This window comes from Oncorhynchus nerka, linkage group LG6, assembly GCF_034236695.1.
Source record: "Oncorhynchus nerka isolate Pitt River linkage group LG6, Oner_Uvic_2.0, whole genome shotgun sequence".
NCBI classification, from domain to species: domain Eukaryota; kingdom Metazoa; phylum Chordata; class Actinopteri; order Salmoniformes; family Salmonidae; genus Oncorhynchus; species Oncorhynchus nerka.
The window spans coordinates 20,939,189-20,956,753 of record NC_088401.1 but is presented as its reverse complement, the minus strand read 5'-3'; the positions used below and the strand labels follow the sequence as shown (position 1 = coordinate 20,956,753).

General features: G+C 45.0%; 1 protein-coding gene across 1 annotated transcript in view; it reads left to right on the top strand.

Moving 5' to 3' along the window:
• Positions 1 to 17,565, top strand: part of LOC115130169 (dipeptidyl aminopeptidase-like protein 6) — a 297,134-nt gene that overhangs the window by 270,417 nt on the left and 9,152 nt on the right. The window contains exons 9-18 of the mRNA XM_065019378.1: positions 4,545 to 4,699; positions 5,656 to 5,753; positions 6,200 to 6,323; positions 6,411 to 6,449; positions 8,334 to 8,441; positions 9,095 to 9,186; positions 12,270 to 12,317; positions 12,957 to 13,075; positions 14,304 to 14,351; positions 16,476 to 16,574. Of these exons, the coding sequence (XP_064875450.1) occupies positions 4,545 to 4,699; positions 5,656 to 5,753; positions 6,200 to 6,323; positions 6,411 to 6,449; positions 8,334 to 8,441; positions 9,095 to 9,186; positions 12,270 to 12,317; positions 12,957 to 13,075; positions 14,304 to 14,351; positions 16,476 to 16,574 (930 nt within the window). The remainder of the gene's footprint in view (positions 1 to 4,544; positions 4,700 to 5,655; positions 5,754 to 6,199; positions 6,324 to 6,410; positions 6,450 to 8,333; positions 8,442 to 9,094; positions 9,187 to 12,269; positions 12,318 to 12,956; positions 13,076 to 14,303; positions 14,352 to 16,475; positions 16,575 to 17,565) is intronic.

Below are 17,565 nucleotides of genomic sequence, written 5' to 3'. Positions count from 1 at the left end.
GGATCTCTTTGACAGACTGCGGTCTTTCAGCAATAACACATTCAATGTGTGTGTGTGTGTGTGTTTTTGTTTAGTGGTGACATAAGCCGTGAAGGGGAGAGAGACCTTGCCAGGTTGTGTAACATCTGTTTAGATCTGCACCAGATGACAGCATGGTCAATCACAGTGTCAGATATGGGGAGGAAATCTCTCCCTGGAGGAAAAACGTCACGCTTGCAGTCTAATTTTGTAGTAACCGTCTAAAAATGAGATGACATTATCATTGTGTGTGTGGTACACTGACACTCTTGCATAAGGGGAGTCAGACAGACACCCAAGGCGATTATAGAACGCTTTGTCATCAGTGGCCTGTCTGTCAGATTAACTGATGTGGTGGAGCAGACAACATCCTGGAATATGATGTGGCCCAGGGATAGAACCAGTACTGGAGCAGACAACATCCTGAAATATGATGTGGCCCAGGTATAGAACCAGTACTGGAGCAGACAACATCCTGGAATATGATGTGGCCCAGGTATAGAACCAGTACTGGAGCAGACAACATCCTGAAATATGATGTGGCCCAGGTATAGAACCAGTACTGGAGCAGACAACATCCTGAAATATGATGTGGCCCAGGGATAGAACCAGTACTGGAGCAGACAACATCCTGAAATATGATGTGGCCCAGGGATAGAACCAGTACTGGAGCAGACAACATCCTGGAATATGATGTGGACAACATCCAGGGATAGAACCAGTACTGGAGCAGACAACATCCTGAAATATGATGTGGCCCAGGGATAGAACCAGTACTGGAGCAGACAACATCCTGAAATATGATGTGGCCCAGGGGAACCATAGAACCAGTACTGGAGCAGACAACATCCTGAAATATGATGTGGCCCATGGGATAGAACCAGTACTGGAGCAGACAACATCCTGAAATATGATGTGGCCCAGGGATAGAACCAGTACTGGAGCAGACAACATCCTGAAATATGATGTGGCCCAGGGATAGAACCAGTACTGGAGCAGACAACATCCTGAAATATGATGTGGCCCAGGGATAGAACCAGTACTGGAGCAGACAACATCCTGAAATATGATGTGGCCCAGGGATAGAACCAGTACTGGAGCAGACAACATCCTGAAATATGATGTGGCCCAGGGATAGAACCAGTACTGGAGCAGACAACATCCTGAAATATGATGTGGCCCAGGGATAGAACCAGTACTGGAGCAGACAACACCCTGGAATATGATGTCCTGAAATATGATGTGGCCCAGGGATAGAACCAGTACTGGAGCAGACAACATCCTGAAATATGATGTGGCCCAGGGATAGAACCAGTACTGGAGCAGACAACATCCTGGAATATGATGTGGCCCAGGGATAGAACCAGTACTGGAGCAGACAACATCCTGAAATATGACATAGAACCAGTACTGGAGCAGACAACATCCTGAAATATGATGTGGCCCAGGTATAGAACCAGTACTGGAGCAGACAACATCCTGAAATATGATGTGGCCCAGGGATAGAACCAGTACTGGAGCAGACAACATCCTGAAATATGATGTGGCCCAGGTATAGAACCAGTACTGGAGCAGACAACATCCTGAAATATGATGTGGCCCAGGGATAGAACCAGTACTGGAGCAGAACCAGTACTGGAGCAGACAACATCCTGAAATATGATGTGGCCCAGGTATAGAACCAGTACTGGAGCAGACAACATCCTGAAATATGATGTGGCCCAGGGATAGAACCAGTACTGGAGCAGACAACATCCTGAAATATGATGTGGCCCAGGGATGTACTGGAGCAGACAACAGGATGGCCCAGGGATAGAACCAGTACTGGAGCAGACAACATCCTGAAATATGATGTGGCCCCAGTACTGGAGCAGACAACATCCTGAAATAGAACAGGGATAGAACCAGTACTGGAGCAGACAACATCCTGAAATATGATGTGGCCCAGGGATAGAACCAGTACTGGAGCAGACAACATCCTGAAATATGATGTGGCCCAGGGATAGAACCAGTACTGGAGCAGACAACATCCTGAAATATGATGTGGCCCAGGGATAGAACCAGTACTGGAGCAGACAACATCCTGAAATATGATGTGGCCCAGGGATAGAACCAGTACTGGAGCAGACAACATCCTGAAATATGAACCAGGGATAGAACCAGTACTGGAGCAGACAACATCCTGAAATATGATGTGGCCCAGGGATAGAACCAGTACTGGAGCAGACAACATCCTGAAATATGATGTCCAGGTATAGAACCAGTACTGGAGCAGACAACATCCTGGAATATGATGTGGCCCAGGGATAGAACCAGTACTGGAGCAGACAACATCCTGGAATATGATGTGGCCCAGGGATAGAACCAGTACTGGAGCAGACAACATCCTGAAATATGATGTGGCCCAGGGATAGAACCAGTACTGGAGCAGACAACATCCTGAAAATGATGTGGCCCAGGGATAGAACCAGTACTGGAGCAGACAACATCCTGAAATATGATGTGGCCCAGGGATAGAACCAGTACTGGAGCAGACAACATCCTGAAATATGATGTGGCCCAGGGATAGAACCAGTACTGGAGCAGACAACATCCTGAAATATGATGTGGCCCAGGGATAGAACCAGTACTGGAGCAGACAACATCCTGAAATATGATGTGGCCCAGGGATAGAACCAGTACTGGAGCAGACAACATCCTGAAATATGATGTGGCCCAGGGATAGAACCAGTACTGGAGCAGACAACATCCTGAAATATGATGTGGCCCAGGGATAGAACCAGTACTGGAGCAGACAACATCCTGGAATATGATGTGGCCCAGGGATAGAACCAGACCAGTGTCTGGCACTCTTGATAGGAACTGTGTGTATGGCCACTGGAGTTTTAGCTGGTATTGCACTTTTTGCACACAGAGACGATTTTGTTTGTATTTGTTTACGGTGGTACATATGCTTATTTTCTGAAAAATATAGCAGTAAACAACTGTGTGTGTGTGTGTGTGTGTGTGTGTGTGTGTGTGTGTGTGTGTGTGTGTGTGTGTGTGTGTGTGCGTGCGTGTGCGTGTGTGTGCGTGTGTGTGTGTGATATCCTATCTACTATGCTCTCTGTAAGCAGGCAGTTCAGTTGAATCTCTCGTGCTTCAACTGTCATCTACCAGTGGGGCTTATTTCTAATACGTATCACCACTGCCCCCTATTGGACGGGACTCATCTTGCACCACGTGTTCTTTGCCTCAATTGACATTCCTCTGAATCTCACCAAGTCCTATCACACCTTGTCTTTGTCAAAATGTCTCAACATAGGAACCACTACTCTTATCATAGCATATTATTTTTGATCAGTTAATGGTTGTTGAATTGTGTCCCGGTGAAGAAAGATAAGTCCTTCCTTCTCTTCCTCATTAGTTTGGCCCACCTGATTCTGTCACATTACATTCATTAACTTCTATTGCCCACCTGCCTAAGTAACAGGGCGGCTCATGCATAAGTCATATCTGTGTTAGGCAGTGAATAATTTAGAGTCAGAACAGCGAGTCTGTGAACCAGGGAGAATGGAGGAGTGTGACACTTCTCACCTGGGTAATCATAGCTAGGGAGATAGAAACGGCTCTCAAAGGACATGGAAACAAAGGTGAGTTCACACACACACATTTGAAATACTTTATTTGAATCCACAAATCACATTACATCAAGAAGGTTTTGGATAGATAGACACTGAAGGATGCAAGGATACACATACACACAGGAGATGTAGCGCTGTGTCAGACCACTAATTTCCTCCTCAAGCTAAATGCAATTAATGCACACGCACGCACACACACACACACACACACACACACACACACACACACACACACACACACACACACTTTATCATCTGGGTGGGGATTGATGTAGAAAATATTACATACATACATACATTCAGTGTTTTTCTGCACATGGGCGTGCCTGTGTGTGTGTGTGTCTTCACCTGGAACTACATATCAATAGAGCCCCCTCTGGTATATTAGTGTGTGTCCTGTCATTCATATCAACCTGCACAATTTCAAACACACCCATGCTCTGTAGGGACGCCCAGAGGTCTCAGGTTTTTGATTAAGTAAGCCAAGTTCCAACAGCATTCTTTCTATGTGCCTCAGCAGCAGAAAAGGGGTTACACACAAACAACCACACTCCAATTTCCCTGCATACAACACACTGTTGCACCTGACTGGGAAATTACTTTTCCTGTTCCCTTTCCTGGTATGGTTCTCGATTGGTCGATGTTCCTCGCTTGTGAGATTAAAAGCAGTGTTTTGATTTATGGCCGGATCATACAGTACTCCTCATTTTAGGGATGTTATGACAGCGTTGAGCCAAACTGACTCTGCATTGCAATTTATGTTTGGGTCAGTATTTAATATGCAGGTCTGCACTGGGCGTTGAAATGTGATTCCATTGAAACACAGAGTAGGTTTCTGTAAGGGTTTCATCATTTTCATTATTACTGACAACGAAAGGACATTTCTCTCCAATTATTTTCCAGAGGAGATCTTCCAGACCCATATTGCACACTGGTGGTCTCTGGACGGTGCCCGGCTGGCATATGCCACCATCAACGACACCATGGTGCCCAAGATGGAGATCCCCATGTTCACAGGAACTACTTACCCTACTGGGAGGGAGTACCACTACCCTAAGGTTAGAACAGTATGATTACTAACCTAGTACTGACTGAAAACCACTACCCTAAAAGACTATTTATGCTTGATCCGAAAATGTGGTCGGAGCTTTCGTGTGGAGTGTGTGACAAAATTGCGGCGCCTCTGGAGGCATGCAGAGGCCACATCGAGCTCCGTACCTCATTGCCATGCACCTCTTACATGTTGTAACAATGGCTGCGTAGCTCCGCATTGACATGATTGGTTGACGGTAGGTGGGGGACGGTACGTCCTGTATAAACACAAACTCACTTCCTTGACAACTTCCTTCACAATAGAACAGTATAATTACTAACCTAGTACTGACTGAAACCCACTACTCTAAGTGAACAAAGGGACTAGGGCTAGGAGGAATGGGCTGTAAGTTAGGGTCAGGACTGTTGCTGTCACCATGGTGCATCGGACAGAATGCAATGAGGAGATGGAGATGAGGAGTCCAGGGTTAGGGGTATTTATTATACACAGTGAACAACAGAGGCACATGGGGGGGGTTAGGAGTTGGATGGAATTCAAATAATCAAAGCTCGATGATGAGCTGGTTATTTTAATCAGCCGTGTAGTGCTGGGGCAAGAAACAAAACATGCACCCGGGAGGGTGGGGGCCCAGGACCAAGTTTGGGAAATGTTTTAGGATGTGGTGGCTGTCTCATATCACACACAAAGGAAGGAAGGGTGCGCCGTACCATCACCAAACATGAACCATTACTAGTATATAGAGAGGAGCATGCTGCTTTTGTGGGAAACAGAGGAGTGAGGAGAGGTGATTAGGGAGTGGGAACAGGTGTGGAGGGAAGGGGCGTGGCCTAGGGTAATTGGAAGCAATTGGTCCTGTGGTTGCTGTGACCCTTCACAACACTAAGGTTATAGCAGTATGATTACTAACCTATTACTGACTTGAACTCATATAGTCTCTCTGTCCTCTTTTCCTCCATGCAGGCTGGGGAGGAGAACCCAGTCATCTCTCTGTATGTGGTCAACCTGAATGGGCCCCTGCACACCATGGAGATGAGGAGGCCTGAGGACCAGAGGATGGGGTACATTCCCCCCCCCCACACACAGCACAACACACACCACCGTTACAATACTACTCAACTGCTAACAGTATATAGGTTTAATAAATTTTACATTTAACAGACACTCTTATCCAAACTGACTTACAGGAGCAATTAGGGTTAAGTGCCTTGCTCAAGAGCACATCAACATATTTATCACCGAGTCGGCTTGGGGATTTGAACCAGTGACCTTTCGGTTTACTGTCCCAACACGCTTAACCGCTAGGCTACCTGCCTCCCCACTACTAATACTGCTACTACTACTATATATAACATGGTTATATACCCTTATGGCTTTCAAAGGGATGAGCTCTGTTACACATGCAATATGTTAGTAAGATATTCCTAGTCCTTTATTCTAGATATTGTATTTGCATTAATAAATGCAAAGTCACAATAACATTCTTGTTTTGTTTTGTGTTGGACAGAGAGTACTATGTCACCATGGTGAAATGGGCGACTACCACCAAACTGGCAGTGAACTGGTTAAACAGAGCCCAGAACATATCCATGCTGACTCTGTGTCAGGCCACCACTGGCGTCTGCACCAAGGTGTGTGTCTGTGCGTCTGTTTTTCAGCCCACTTCATTCACTTTTCATCTGCTTTTCATTGACTTTTCTTTCAAATTGTCTGTTTAGAAACACGAGGACGAGAGCGAAAGTTGGCTACACAGGCAGGTAAGAAACCAACAAGATTCAAATACAAACAATGTCTTAGTGCTCTTAAAGGTAGAGCGAAATGACGTCACAACAAGGAGCACTGCAGATATTGAGATGAGCGAGATGCAAGACACTCTCACACAGTCACACACCTGCTCTTCACAGCGCGGTAGCCACGGGACCAAAACAGTGGAGAAGTTGAGCCTCACTCTTCAACAGTCTTAGTTGTTGAGAAAATTGACCCACTATGCTGTTTACTTTCTGCATCCACGTCATATGGCTGATTCTACCTTTTATCTTCTATACGCAGTGCTACAGAGTGGAATGCCACTCCATCATTTCTAGATATGTTATTAATATGTTTATACATGTGTATATATAATCTCATCAAAAGAAGAAATGTCCTCTCACCGCCAACTGCGTTTATTTTCAGCAAACTTAACGTGTAAATATTTGTATGAATATAAGATTCAACAACTGAGACATAAACTGAACAAGTTCCACAGCCATATGACTAACATAAATGTAATAATGTGTCCCTGAACAAAGGGGGGGTTCAAAATCAAAAGTAACAGTCAGTATCTGGTGTGGCCACCAGCTGCATTAAGTACTGCATCTCCTCCTCATGGACTGCACCAGATTTGTCCGTTCTTGCTGTTAGATGTTATCCCACTCTTCTACCAAAGCACCTGCAAGTTCCCGGACATTCCTGGGGGGAATGACCCTAGCCCTCACCCGCCGATCCAACAGGTCCCAGACGTGAACAATGGGATTGCGATCCGGGCTCTTCGATGGCCATGGCAGAACACTGACATTCCTGTATTGCAGGAAATCAAGCACAGAACGAACAGTAAAGCTGGTGGCATTGTCATGCTGGAGGGTAATGTCAGGATGAGCCAGCAGGAAGAGTACTACATGAGGGAGGAGGATGTCTTCCTTGTAACACACAGCGTTGAGATTGACTGCAATGACAACAAGCTCAGTCCGATGATGCTGTGACACACCGCCCCAGACCATGACAGACCCTCCACCTCCAAATCGACCCCACTCCAGAGTACAGGCCTCAGTGTAACGCTCATTCATTCTACGATAAATGCGGATCCGACCATCACCCCTGGTGAGACAAAACCGCGACTCATCAGTGAAGAGCACTTTTTGCCAGTTCTGTCTGGTCTAGCGACGTTGGGTTTGTGCCCATAGGCGATGTTGTTGCCAGTGATGTCTGATGAGGACCTGCCTTACAACAGGCCTACAAGCCCTCAGTCCAGCCTCTCTCAGCCTACTGTGGAAAGTCTGAGCACTGATGGAGGGATTGTGCGTTCCTGGTGTAACTCTGACAGATGTTGTTGCCATCCTGTACCTGTCCCGCAGGTGTGATGTTCGGATCTAATGATCCTGTGCAGGTGTTGTTACACGTGTTCTGCCACTGTGAGGACAATCAACTGTTTGTCCTGTCTCCCTGTAGCGCTGTCTTAGGCGTCTCACATTATGGACATTGTAATTTATTGCCCTGGCCACATCTGCAGTCCTCATGCCTCCTTGCAGCATGCCTAAGGCACGTTCACGCAGATGAGCAGAGACCGTGGACATCTTTCTTTTGGTGTTGTTCAGAGTCAATCGAAAGGCCTCTTTAGTGTCCTAAGTGTTCATAACTGTGACCTTAATTGCCTACCGTCTGTAAGTTGTTAGTGTCTTAACGACCGTTCCACAGGTGCATGTTCATAAATTGTTTATGGCTCATTGAACAAGCATGGGAAACAGTGTTTAAACCCTTTACAATGAAGATCTGTGAAGTTATTTGGATTTCTACGAATTATCTTTGAAAGACAGGGTCCTGAAAAGGGGACGTTTTTTTTCTGCTGAGTTTGTATGTTCTATGTGTGTTATATGACTGGTGTGCAGAATGAGGAGCCACTGTTCTCCAAAGATGGTCTGAAGTTGTTCTTCACCAGAGCCATCCCACAGGGAGGCAGGGGCAAGTTCTTCCACATCTCCATGTCCATCACACAGGTACTGTATACTCCCCTTCTACACGCTCTCTTCTGTGTTCTGCACGAGGGCTTCCATACACTAGAATTGCTGCCTACAGCATAGCATAGACGACAGCCACTTCCGTAATATCTTCCATCACAAGTAGCACAGAAGTCAGTTCAACTAAGTGTGCACTCCTAATGTGACAAGAAGACATTGAGTCCAGTGATTTTTAACATGCAGTATATGTATCTCCCTTTCCTTTCCCTCCCTCTCCCCTTCCCTCTCCATTTCCCCCTCCCTCTCATTCTCTCTGTCCCTCTCCCGCTCCCCTTCCCTCTCTCTCCCACTCCCTCTCCTTCTCTCTCCTTTTCCCTCTCTCTCCTCGTCCCTCTCCTTGTCCCTCTCCTCCCCCTTCCCTCTCCATTTCCCCCTCCCTCTCATTCTCTCTGTCCCTCTCCCGCTCCCCTTCCCTTTCTCTCCCACTCCCTCTCCTTCTCTCTCCTTTTCCCTCTCTCTCCTCATCCCTCTCCTCGTCCCTCCCTCCCCTTCCTCTCCATTTCCCCCTCCCTCTCATTCTCTCTGTCCCTCTCCCGCTCCCCTTCCCTCTCTCTCCCTCTCCTTCTCTCTCTCCTTTTCCCTCTCTCTCCTCGTCCCTCTCCTCGTCCCTCTCCTCCCCCCTCCCTCTCCAGCCCAACACCAGCACAGACACGCTGCAGTCAATCACGTCTGGAGACTGGGATGTCACCCAGGTCCTAGCCTACAACGAGGACAGCCAGCTAATGTGAGCTCCCTGACCCAGCTGGGCCACACACACACACACACACACACATATAATGCACTCACATGTAGTATACACACATTTTTGCTGTAATTATGAAACAAACACCCACCCACAAAACCTAAAACAAACAATTCAACAAACCCCTCTCTCTCCCCTCTCTGTCTTTCGCTCCCCATCTCTCTCCCCCTCTTTCTCTCCCCCTTTCTCTCTCTCTCTCCCTGTCTCTCCCTATTTCTCTAACCCTTTCTCGCTTCCTCCCCCTTCACTTCCTCTCCCCTCTTTCTCTCTCTCCCCCACCCTCTCGCTCTCCCCTCCCACCTCTCTCTCTCCCCTCCCACCTCTCTCTCTCTCTCTCAACCCCCCCCTCTCTCTCCCGCTATATCTCTCCTCTCCCCCATCTCTCTCCCCTCCCCCATCTCTCTCTCTCTCTCTCTCTCCTCCCCCCCCTTTCTCTCCCCTATCTCTCTCTCCCCACTATCTCGCTGTTGGTATAATTTCATTATTTCCAATTTGTTTTCATTAATTGAATTCACTTAGTCTATTTTATGAGAATTTGTAAGATTCTTATTTGCATAAAATAGACGGAGACCAGTCTTATCAAAATTAGATAATAGTATTTATTCTCGGATAGCGCTGCCATGTAACCACAAACAACAGTTTATATGCAAAATATGACGTCACAGGTTCTAGAATGAATCTCCTCCTCCCGACCAAGACAGAGCAAGTTTAAAAGTTCATTCCGACCCACTAGCGCACACACAGGACACACAATAAAACTGAATTAACTCTTGATCCCTCACCATTATCGATCACCACTTAGCTGACAGTTCTAGTTAACAGAAAACCTGGGAATGCACTCACTGCCTTATCTAAAACACCCCAGAGCTAAGTTTTGTCGGTTCAACCATAGGTTAAAGACATTTTCTGTTTACTAAAAAAACCCACTTCCAATATTCTCCAACCTGGCTGGAATGGTATTTATTTTATTTAATTACCCCCTGTTTCAGGCTACACAATCCCTCACTTATGAATTCATATTGTTAATCATATATAATAAAACAGAGTATAAGTTTACTTAGTTGCAGTTCTATTTAAAATGGGGATATTGTTTAGTCATTTATTCATAAAATTCCTAACACTCGCTCTCCCCCTATCTCTCTCTTCCTCCAATCTCTCTTTCCCCCCATCTCTCTCCCCTCTCGCTCTCTCCCTTCCCCTCCCCCCCTCTCTCTCCCTCCCCCTCTCTCTCTCCCCTTCTCTCTCTCCCTATCTCTCTCACCCACCTCTTGCTTCCTCACCCTCTCTCTTGCTCTCTTTATCTCTCCCTCCCCCTCTCTCTCCCTCTCCGCACTCCCCTTCTCTCTACCCCTCCGCACTCCCCTTCTCTCTCTCCCCCATCCCCTCTCTCTCCCCTCCCTCTCTTTCTCTCCCCTCTCTCCCCCCCCCACTCCCTATCTTTCTCTCTCTCAATTCAATTCAAGGGGCTTTATTGGCATGGGAAACATATGTTAACATTGCCAAAACAAGTGAAGTAGATAATATACAAAAGTGAAAGAAACAATAAAAATGAACAGTAAACATTACACTCACAGAAGTTACACAAGAATAAAGATATTACAAATGTCATATTATGAATATATACAGTGTTGTAACCATGTGCAAATTATTAAAGACCAAAAAAAAATAAATACACATAAATATGGGTTGTATTTACAATGGTGTTTGTTCTTCACTGGTTGCCCTTTTCTTGTGGCAGCAGGTCACAAACCTTGCTGCTGTGATGGCACACTGTGGTATTTCACCAAGTAGATATGGGAGTTTATCAAAATCGTGTTTCTTTTCCAATTCATTGTGGATCTGTGTAATCTGAGGGTAAATATGTGTCCCTAATATGGTCATACATTTGGCAGGAGGTTAGGAAGTGCAGCTCAGTTTCCACCTCATTATGTGGGCAGTGTGCACATAGCCTGTCTTCTCATGAGAGCCAGGTCTGCCTACGGCAGCCTTTCTCAATAGCAAGGCTATGCTCACTGAGTCTGTGCATAGTCAAAGCTTTCCTTAAGTTTGGGTCAGTCACAGTGGTCAGGTCTTTCTCTTCCTCTCTCTCTCGCCCCTCTCCTCTCCCCCTCCCCAACTCTCTCCACCCCCCACCCCTCTCTCTTCTCTCTCTCTGTAACCAAAGCTAGCTCAGCTACAGCTCACCTACAAAAGTTACTTTGAGGCGTGAACTTGTTTCTGTCAGATTTGTTCCTGGCCTACTTTAGTAACAAAAAAAATGCAAAGCCTCTGCATCTCTCTGACATCATATTTAATTTATGTTGCATCCCTTCGAGTGGCAAGACTATGCTACTGTTGGAACTGTCTGCACTCTAGCTGCTTATACCTCCCCATGTTTCTGTTGAACTGTACTGCTGGAATCTTTACACTAACCTACTTTCAATCTCACTTCATAGACTCCTTACACTTTGTGACTAATGCAATTTTTCAGTGATGTAGTGTTGCGTGCACCCATGCATTTGTTATATTATTGATTAGTTTAACATACAGTACCAGTAAAGAGTTTGGACACAACTACTCATTCAAGGGTTTTTCTTTATTTTGACTATTTCTACATTGTAGAAAAATAGTGAAGACAGACATCAAAACTATGAAACAACACATATGGAATCGTGTAGTAACCAAAAATGTGTTAAAAAATCAAAATATATTTTATATTTGAGATTCTTTAAAGTAGCCACTCTTTGCCTTGATGACAGCTTTGCACACCCTTGGCATCCACATATGTGGAGATCATCCGTTCACCTACTCTGCGTCTCACAAAGACACGGCGGTTGGAACCAAAAATCTCTCATTTGGACTCAGGCCAAAGGACAGATTTCCACCGGTCGAATGTCCTTTGCTCGTGTTTCTTGGCCCTAGCAAGTCTCTTCGCACATGTTATTTCATGGTTTTGATGTCATCACTATTATTCTACAATGTAGAAAATAGTAAAAAAATTAAGAAAAACCCCGGAATGAGTAGGTGTCCAAACTTTTGACTGGTACTGCACGTCCAACTTTAAATGTTTATTATATATCTTGCAGATACTTCTTGAGTACTGAGGATGATCCGAAGCGAAGGCACCTCTACAGGTAACACATACATAGCTCTGTAATGTAACTGTCTGTAATGCTGTTCTCTTCTGTTGTGCCTAGCTCTGTTGCCCACCACCCAAAAGACATGGGTTCTTTTGGTTTCACTTGGTTACAATTTCGGTGCCTTTTGGCCTGCAGGCTTTGAGGAGCTTTGCTCCACGTCTGAATAATAATCTAGGAGAAAGACTTCAAGATTCACATTTTATTAGTCGTATGTACAGGATACACATGGTCCAACAAATTGCTTACGTGCATGTTCCTTCTCGACAACGCAACAACAATAAGAAATATCAAAAGATAAGAATACGAGCATAAAGTAAATGGCTCAGTAGAATATAATAAACATTTTAGCATAAGTATAATACAGGAAAGCACAATTTATAGTCCAATATTTACATGTGTTTTGGGGAAGGGGGGAATGGGGGGCAGGTAAGCCCAGCGGTTAAGTGCATTGGGCCAGTAACCGAAGGTTCACTGGTTCAAATCCCAAGCTGACTAGGTGAAAAATCTGTCCATGTGCCCTTGAGCAAGGCACTTAACCGTAATTGCTCCTGTAAGTCGGTCTGGAGAAGAGCGTCTGCTAAATAACCCCCCCAAAAATGGGATTGGCTGAGTGTCCTCTTGTTGTGTTTGTAGTGCGGACACGGTGGGCCCCTTCAACAGACGCTGTCTCTCCTGTGACTTCTACGAAAGCTGTGGCTACGTCACAGGCTCCTTCAGCCACAACATGAGCCTCTTCCTCCTCAGCTGCAAAGGTGGGAGACACCGGTTGGTCAGTCTGTCCATGGGTTGGTTTGTCTGTCTCTCCCCAAGTGAACCTTTGGCCTCTCACTTCTTTCTGAGAGACGCACTAGTAAAGACACAATGAATTCAATGCATGTGTTGGTGACGGATGATATTTGGTCACAAACTCAATCATTTGTGCAGTGTATTTAAACCTCTACAATGCCTCTACCAGAACTCCTGCATTATTTCGACATGTGGCTACGGGTCCAATAGCAGCATCCCAAAGATTGTCATCCTCTCACTGAACTCCCTGGAACCACACAGGACAGCCGTGTTTACTGAACCTGTCTCTACCTCATTCACTTTTAATCCCTCATTCCCCTACTGCCTCTTGCCCGCTTTCATTTATTTGACGGGATTGTGATATGATTACAGCTCTGTGAGAGATTGCCTGGCCTACTTTGCAGACTCGGAGCCGCAAATGTTTGTTTCTAGAATGGTCACAATTTGCTAAGTGCATCTATCATTTTATTATGTGTCCCTTCCTAGTGCACCACTGTGGTTTAGGAGACAGAGAGTGGGTGTTTCTACAGGGGCTTGTTTGTTTGGAAGCCAGCTCCTGAACACTGCAGAAATGATTTGGGTTGTGTTCAATTAATTGGATCAGCTAACAATAACAAGGAGGTCTGGACTACATATTTTGTGCTTGTAGAAAACATGTGAAGTAAAACATTATTTGTAGAGGTTTGAGTCTGTTCTCTGCAAGCAGATAATGTCAGGCTTTCAGACTTTAATCAATTATGTTTTGATGTTGTGTCTGAACTTCTCCAATGGCGTAAACCATGGGTTTGGGGTTTTGAAAGAAAAAATCTACTTTGAGGCTGGACTATATTGTGTCTCAGTCTTCTATCGTCAAGGTGCCATTTAAAATGGCACCTTGATATTGAGTTCAAATGATGCGATTCTGATTTTTTTTGCAAGTCTTTTTGCAAGTCTAGATAGAAATGGATAATTAAATCATCCTTTCCCGTTCTCTCGCTTCTCCTAGAACTGTGGACAGTGGGGATATATTTTGAAACATGCAGTCATTTGTACATAAGATGGAGCCACAGAATGTACTCATAAACCCAGACAGAGATGAGACAGAGTGGTGCCACCACAAACTAATGGACACGTATCTTGGTTTCAATGCAAGAGAAATGCCTGATGCTGATGTCTTTTTTTGTCCTCTTTGTTTTTGTTTTGGTCTTTCTCCAGGCCCTGATGTCCCGTTTGTAGCCGTGTACAGCACACAGGACAGACAGAGTGAGTCTTCCAGTTAGGATTCTGTTTGGATTCTTTCAAATAAAAAAGTGGTCATCAAATGAAATCATTCACACCCTGTTTATCTATCAAACGCACACCACACATACACCCACCACACATACACACACTGCATGATCTTCCTCTTTCTTTGCTCTATTGTTAATATCCGGCATACACACATACACACACACGCACAAACACATACACTAGATCCATTATACTGAGATCTGATTTATGACTTGCCATGTAACTGTCAGGAAGCAGATGATACTTGTGGGGTGTACACTACACAATTTTAGCCCTGATTTAGCTGTCCCAGACAAGTTTTTTGAGATTGGAGAGGTGAGCGGGTCAGAGATACAATCTGAGGGCTACCGATCCCGTCTTTTAGCTGCCCGAGATGTCCAAATATTTTCAAACATGTTTGATTTTATCGGCACAGAATCTGCGATGCTCTTGTAGTGTGAGATGTGCAACGTCAAGTTTTGTGAACGACGATCAGAAATAGCCAATGAGAGCTCGCCAGAGAAGAAGCCAGTGAGATGACGTTGTTTCACATCACTCAAAATGTGTAGACTCTCGAGCAGGAACAATGACTACTACTGGTTTGTATTTGTCTTTAACCAAAGCCCCAAAGTGTCAAATCGTTACAGCTCTAAAGTTCACCAGCAATGTTATTCAATTAAAAATGTTGCTAGATATTTCAACTCTATATGGCAAGCGGGAATGTCTGACTGGAAACTTATGAGGCAGCTTTGAGCCACAGCTCGTTCTAGCTACGGTATGTTAACAATCTAATCACATCATTGTTTTGGCAAGAGAATGTGGCGTTATGGAGAATCCTCACGACCAACTGAAGAATCTGGTAGTGTGTGACCCCCGTCTTTGCCACATCGTTTAGTGTGCACACCACTGCGTTGGCAAGACAACACTACAAATGGTCGCTTAATGTGAGAGGCTCAGCCATGTTAGGATTTTGAAAGTTGTGTAGTGGACACTCAGCATTAGAGGGACACCATCGGGGGGGAGAAGGACACACTCACAAACACACCTGTAGGACATCCACTCCTCTTCATGAATAAACATCATCCCGGAAATACAGTTCTTTATTAACACCGTAGAAAGTAAACATCTGTATCTATCTCTGTTTACCGAGCATTTACAGACCACAGAATTAATGCCCTCCCCTCCATTCCTGATTCACAATATGACCACCCACAGCCGTGTGACCTCATCAAACAGGCACAGCATACCAAGACTTAGACAGCACAGCAAGGCCACCTCTGCTTTCTGCTGAGTCACTGTTTACAGCATTTGCCCAGTGTTGGCAGCCATACTGATTACATTACCTAGCTGGATGGATGTCCTCATAACAACATGACCTTCCCACTGTAATGAAAGACTATACCGTGTTTGTTTACTGCTGGTTACAGCATGTACACTTGGAAGAATAGCCACAACTATGTGTACAAAGGGGACTAGATAGCCTACTCTGCAGTCATATTTTACTGCATATATTTAAGTTTAGAGGCCAAGGGAGAAAACTAAAGGTACTTTTGGCAGGAACTCTGCTTTCTAACTGGAGCCCTTAAAGTTATTCTGAAATGTACATGCTGTTGTGGGGGGAATAACAACCTGGATGCATTTTCTGTAAAGTGTGTACTCTGCAGCGAACACACACACACACACACAGACAAGGTCAAAGAGAAATACCTCTTACAACCAGTCAGACAGTCAGGAGAGAACTCTCTCCCCGACCAAAACACCCACTCATTTTGTTACTAGTCCAATCTCAGTCTCAGCATGCCAAGATAAGCCTCTTTAAGGCTCGTCTCTCTGTAGCCAGCCATTCTGAAGTCTTCATTGATATTTACAGCCTACATTGTTGTTCTGTCTTTATCACGGTGTGTCAGTGCAGGGAGGGAGGGAGGGATGTCTCTGCATTCTGGTCATTTCCCTCTGTCCTCTTCTGTTATGGCTCTTGTTGTAAGCATGGCTTCATCACAACTTCCAGACCAACATTCTTCCACAATCCCCTTTGAACATCTACAGTACGTGCCCTTAGACCATGGTAGCCATAGCAACCTCAGCCATAGACTAAGGCCATGATGTTTGTCACTGCAGAGGTGTTTGACCTGGAGACCAATGAGAATCTGAGGATTAGGCTGGACTCCATGCAGATGCCCCACGTGGAATACAAGGAGATCACCATGGAGGATTACAGTATGTTATGTTCCACTCTAACGCTAAGGGAGATTTCAACAGCAGAGCTGTCTTTTAAAGTCTGTTTTGTTCAGATGAACAGATAATGAAGCTGATGAACAAATGAGAATTGTGTCGTGGCAGTATAATCATATCATTACAGATACTATCAGGAATCAAGATGAGACCCAAGTGCAGACTGTGTGAAGTAACCATGTGTATTGTAACCACAGGGCAGGAAAACGACAGATCAAGGCAGGCAGGGGTCAAGGTACAGGATGACAGGCAGGCTCAGAGACAGGCAGGCGGGTACAGGGTCAGGACAGGCAAAGGTAAAGGTAAAAAACCAGGCGCTGAGACAAAACGCTGGTAGGCTTGAACAAACAAGACAAACTGGGAACAGACAGAAAAAACAGGTATAAATACAGTGAGGGAAAAAAGTGTTTGATCCCCTGCTGATTTTGTACGTTTGCCCACTGACAAAAGAAATGATCAGTCTATAATTTTAATGGTAGTTTTGTTTGAACAGTGAGACAGAATAACAACAACAAAAATCAGAAAAACGCATGTCAAAAATGTTATAAATTGATTTGCATTTTAAGGGGAAATAAGTATTTGACCCCCTCTCAATCAGAAAGATTTCTGTCTCCCAGGTGTCTTTTATACAGGTAACGAGCTGAGATTAGGAGCACACTCTTAAAGGGAGTGCTCCTAATCTCAGTTTGTTACTTGTATAAAAGACACCTGTCCACAGAAGCAATCATCAATCAGATTCCAAACTCTCCACCATGGCCAAGACCAAAGAGCTCTCAAAGGATGTCAGGGACAAGATTGTAGACCTACACAAGGCTGGAATGGGCTACAAGACCATCGCCAAGCAGCTTGGTGAGAAGGTGACAACAGTTGGTGCGATTATTCGGAAATGGAAGAAACGCAAAAGAACTGTCAAATCTGCCAAATCTCCGTCGGCCTGGGGCTCCATGCAAGATTTCACCTCGTGGAGTTGCAATGA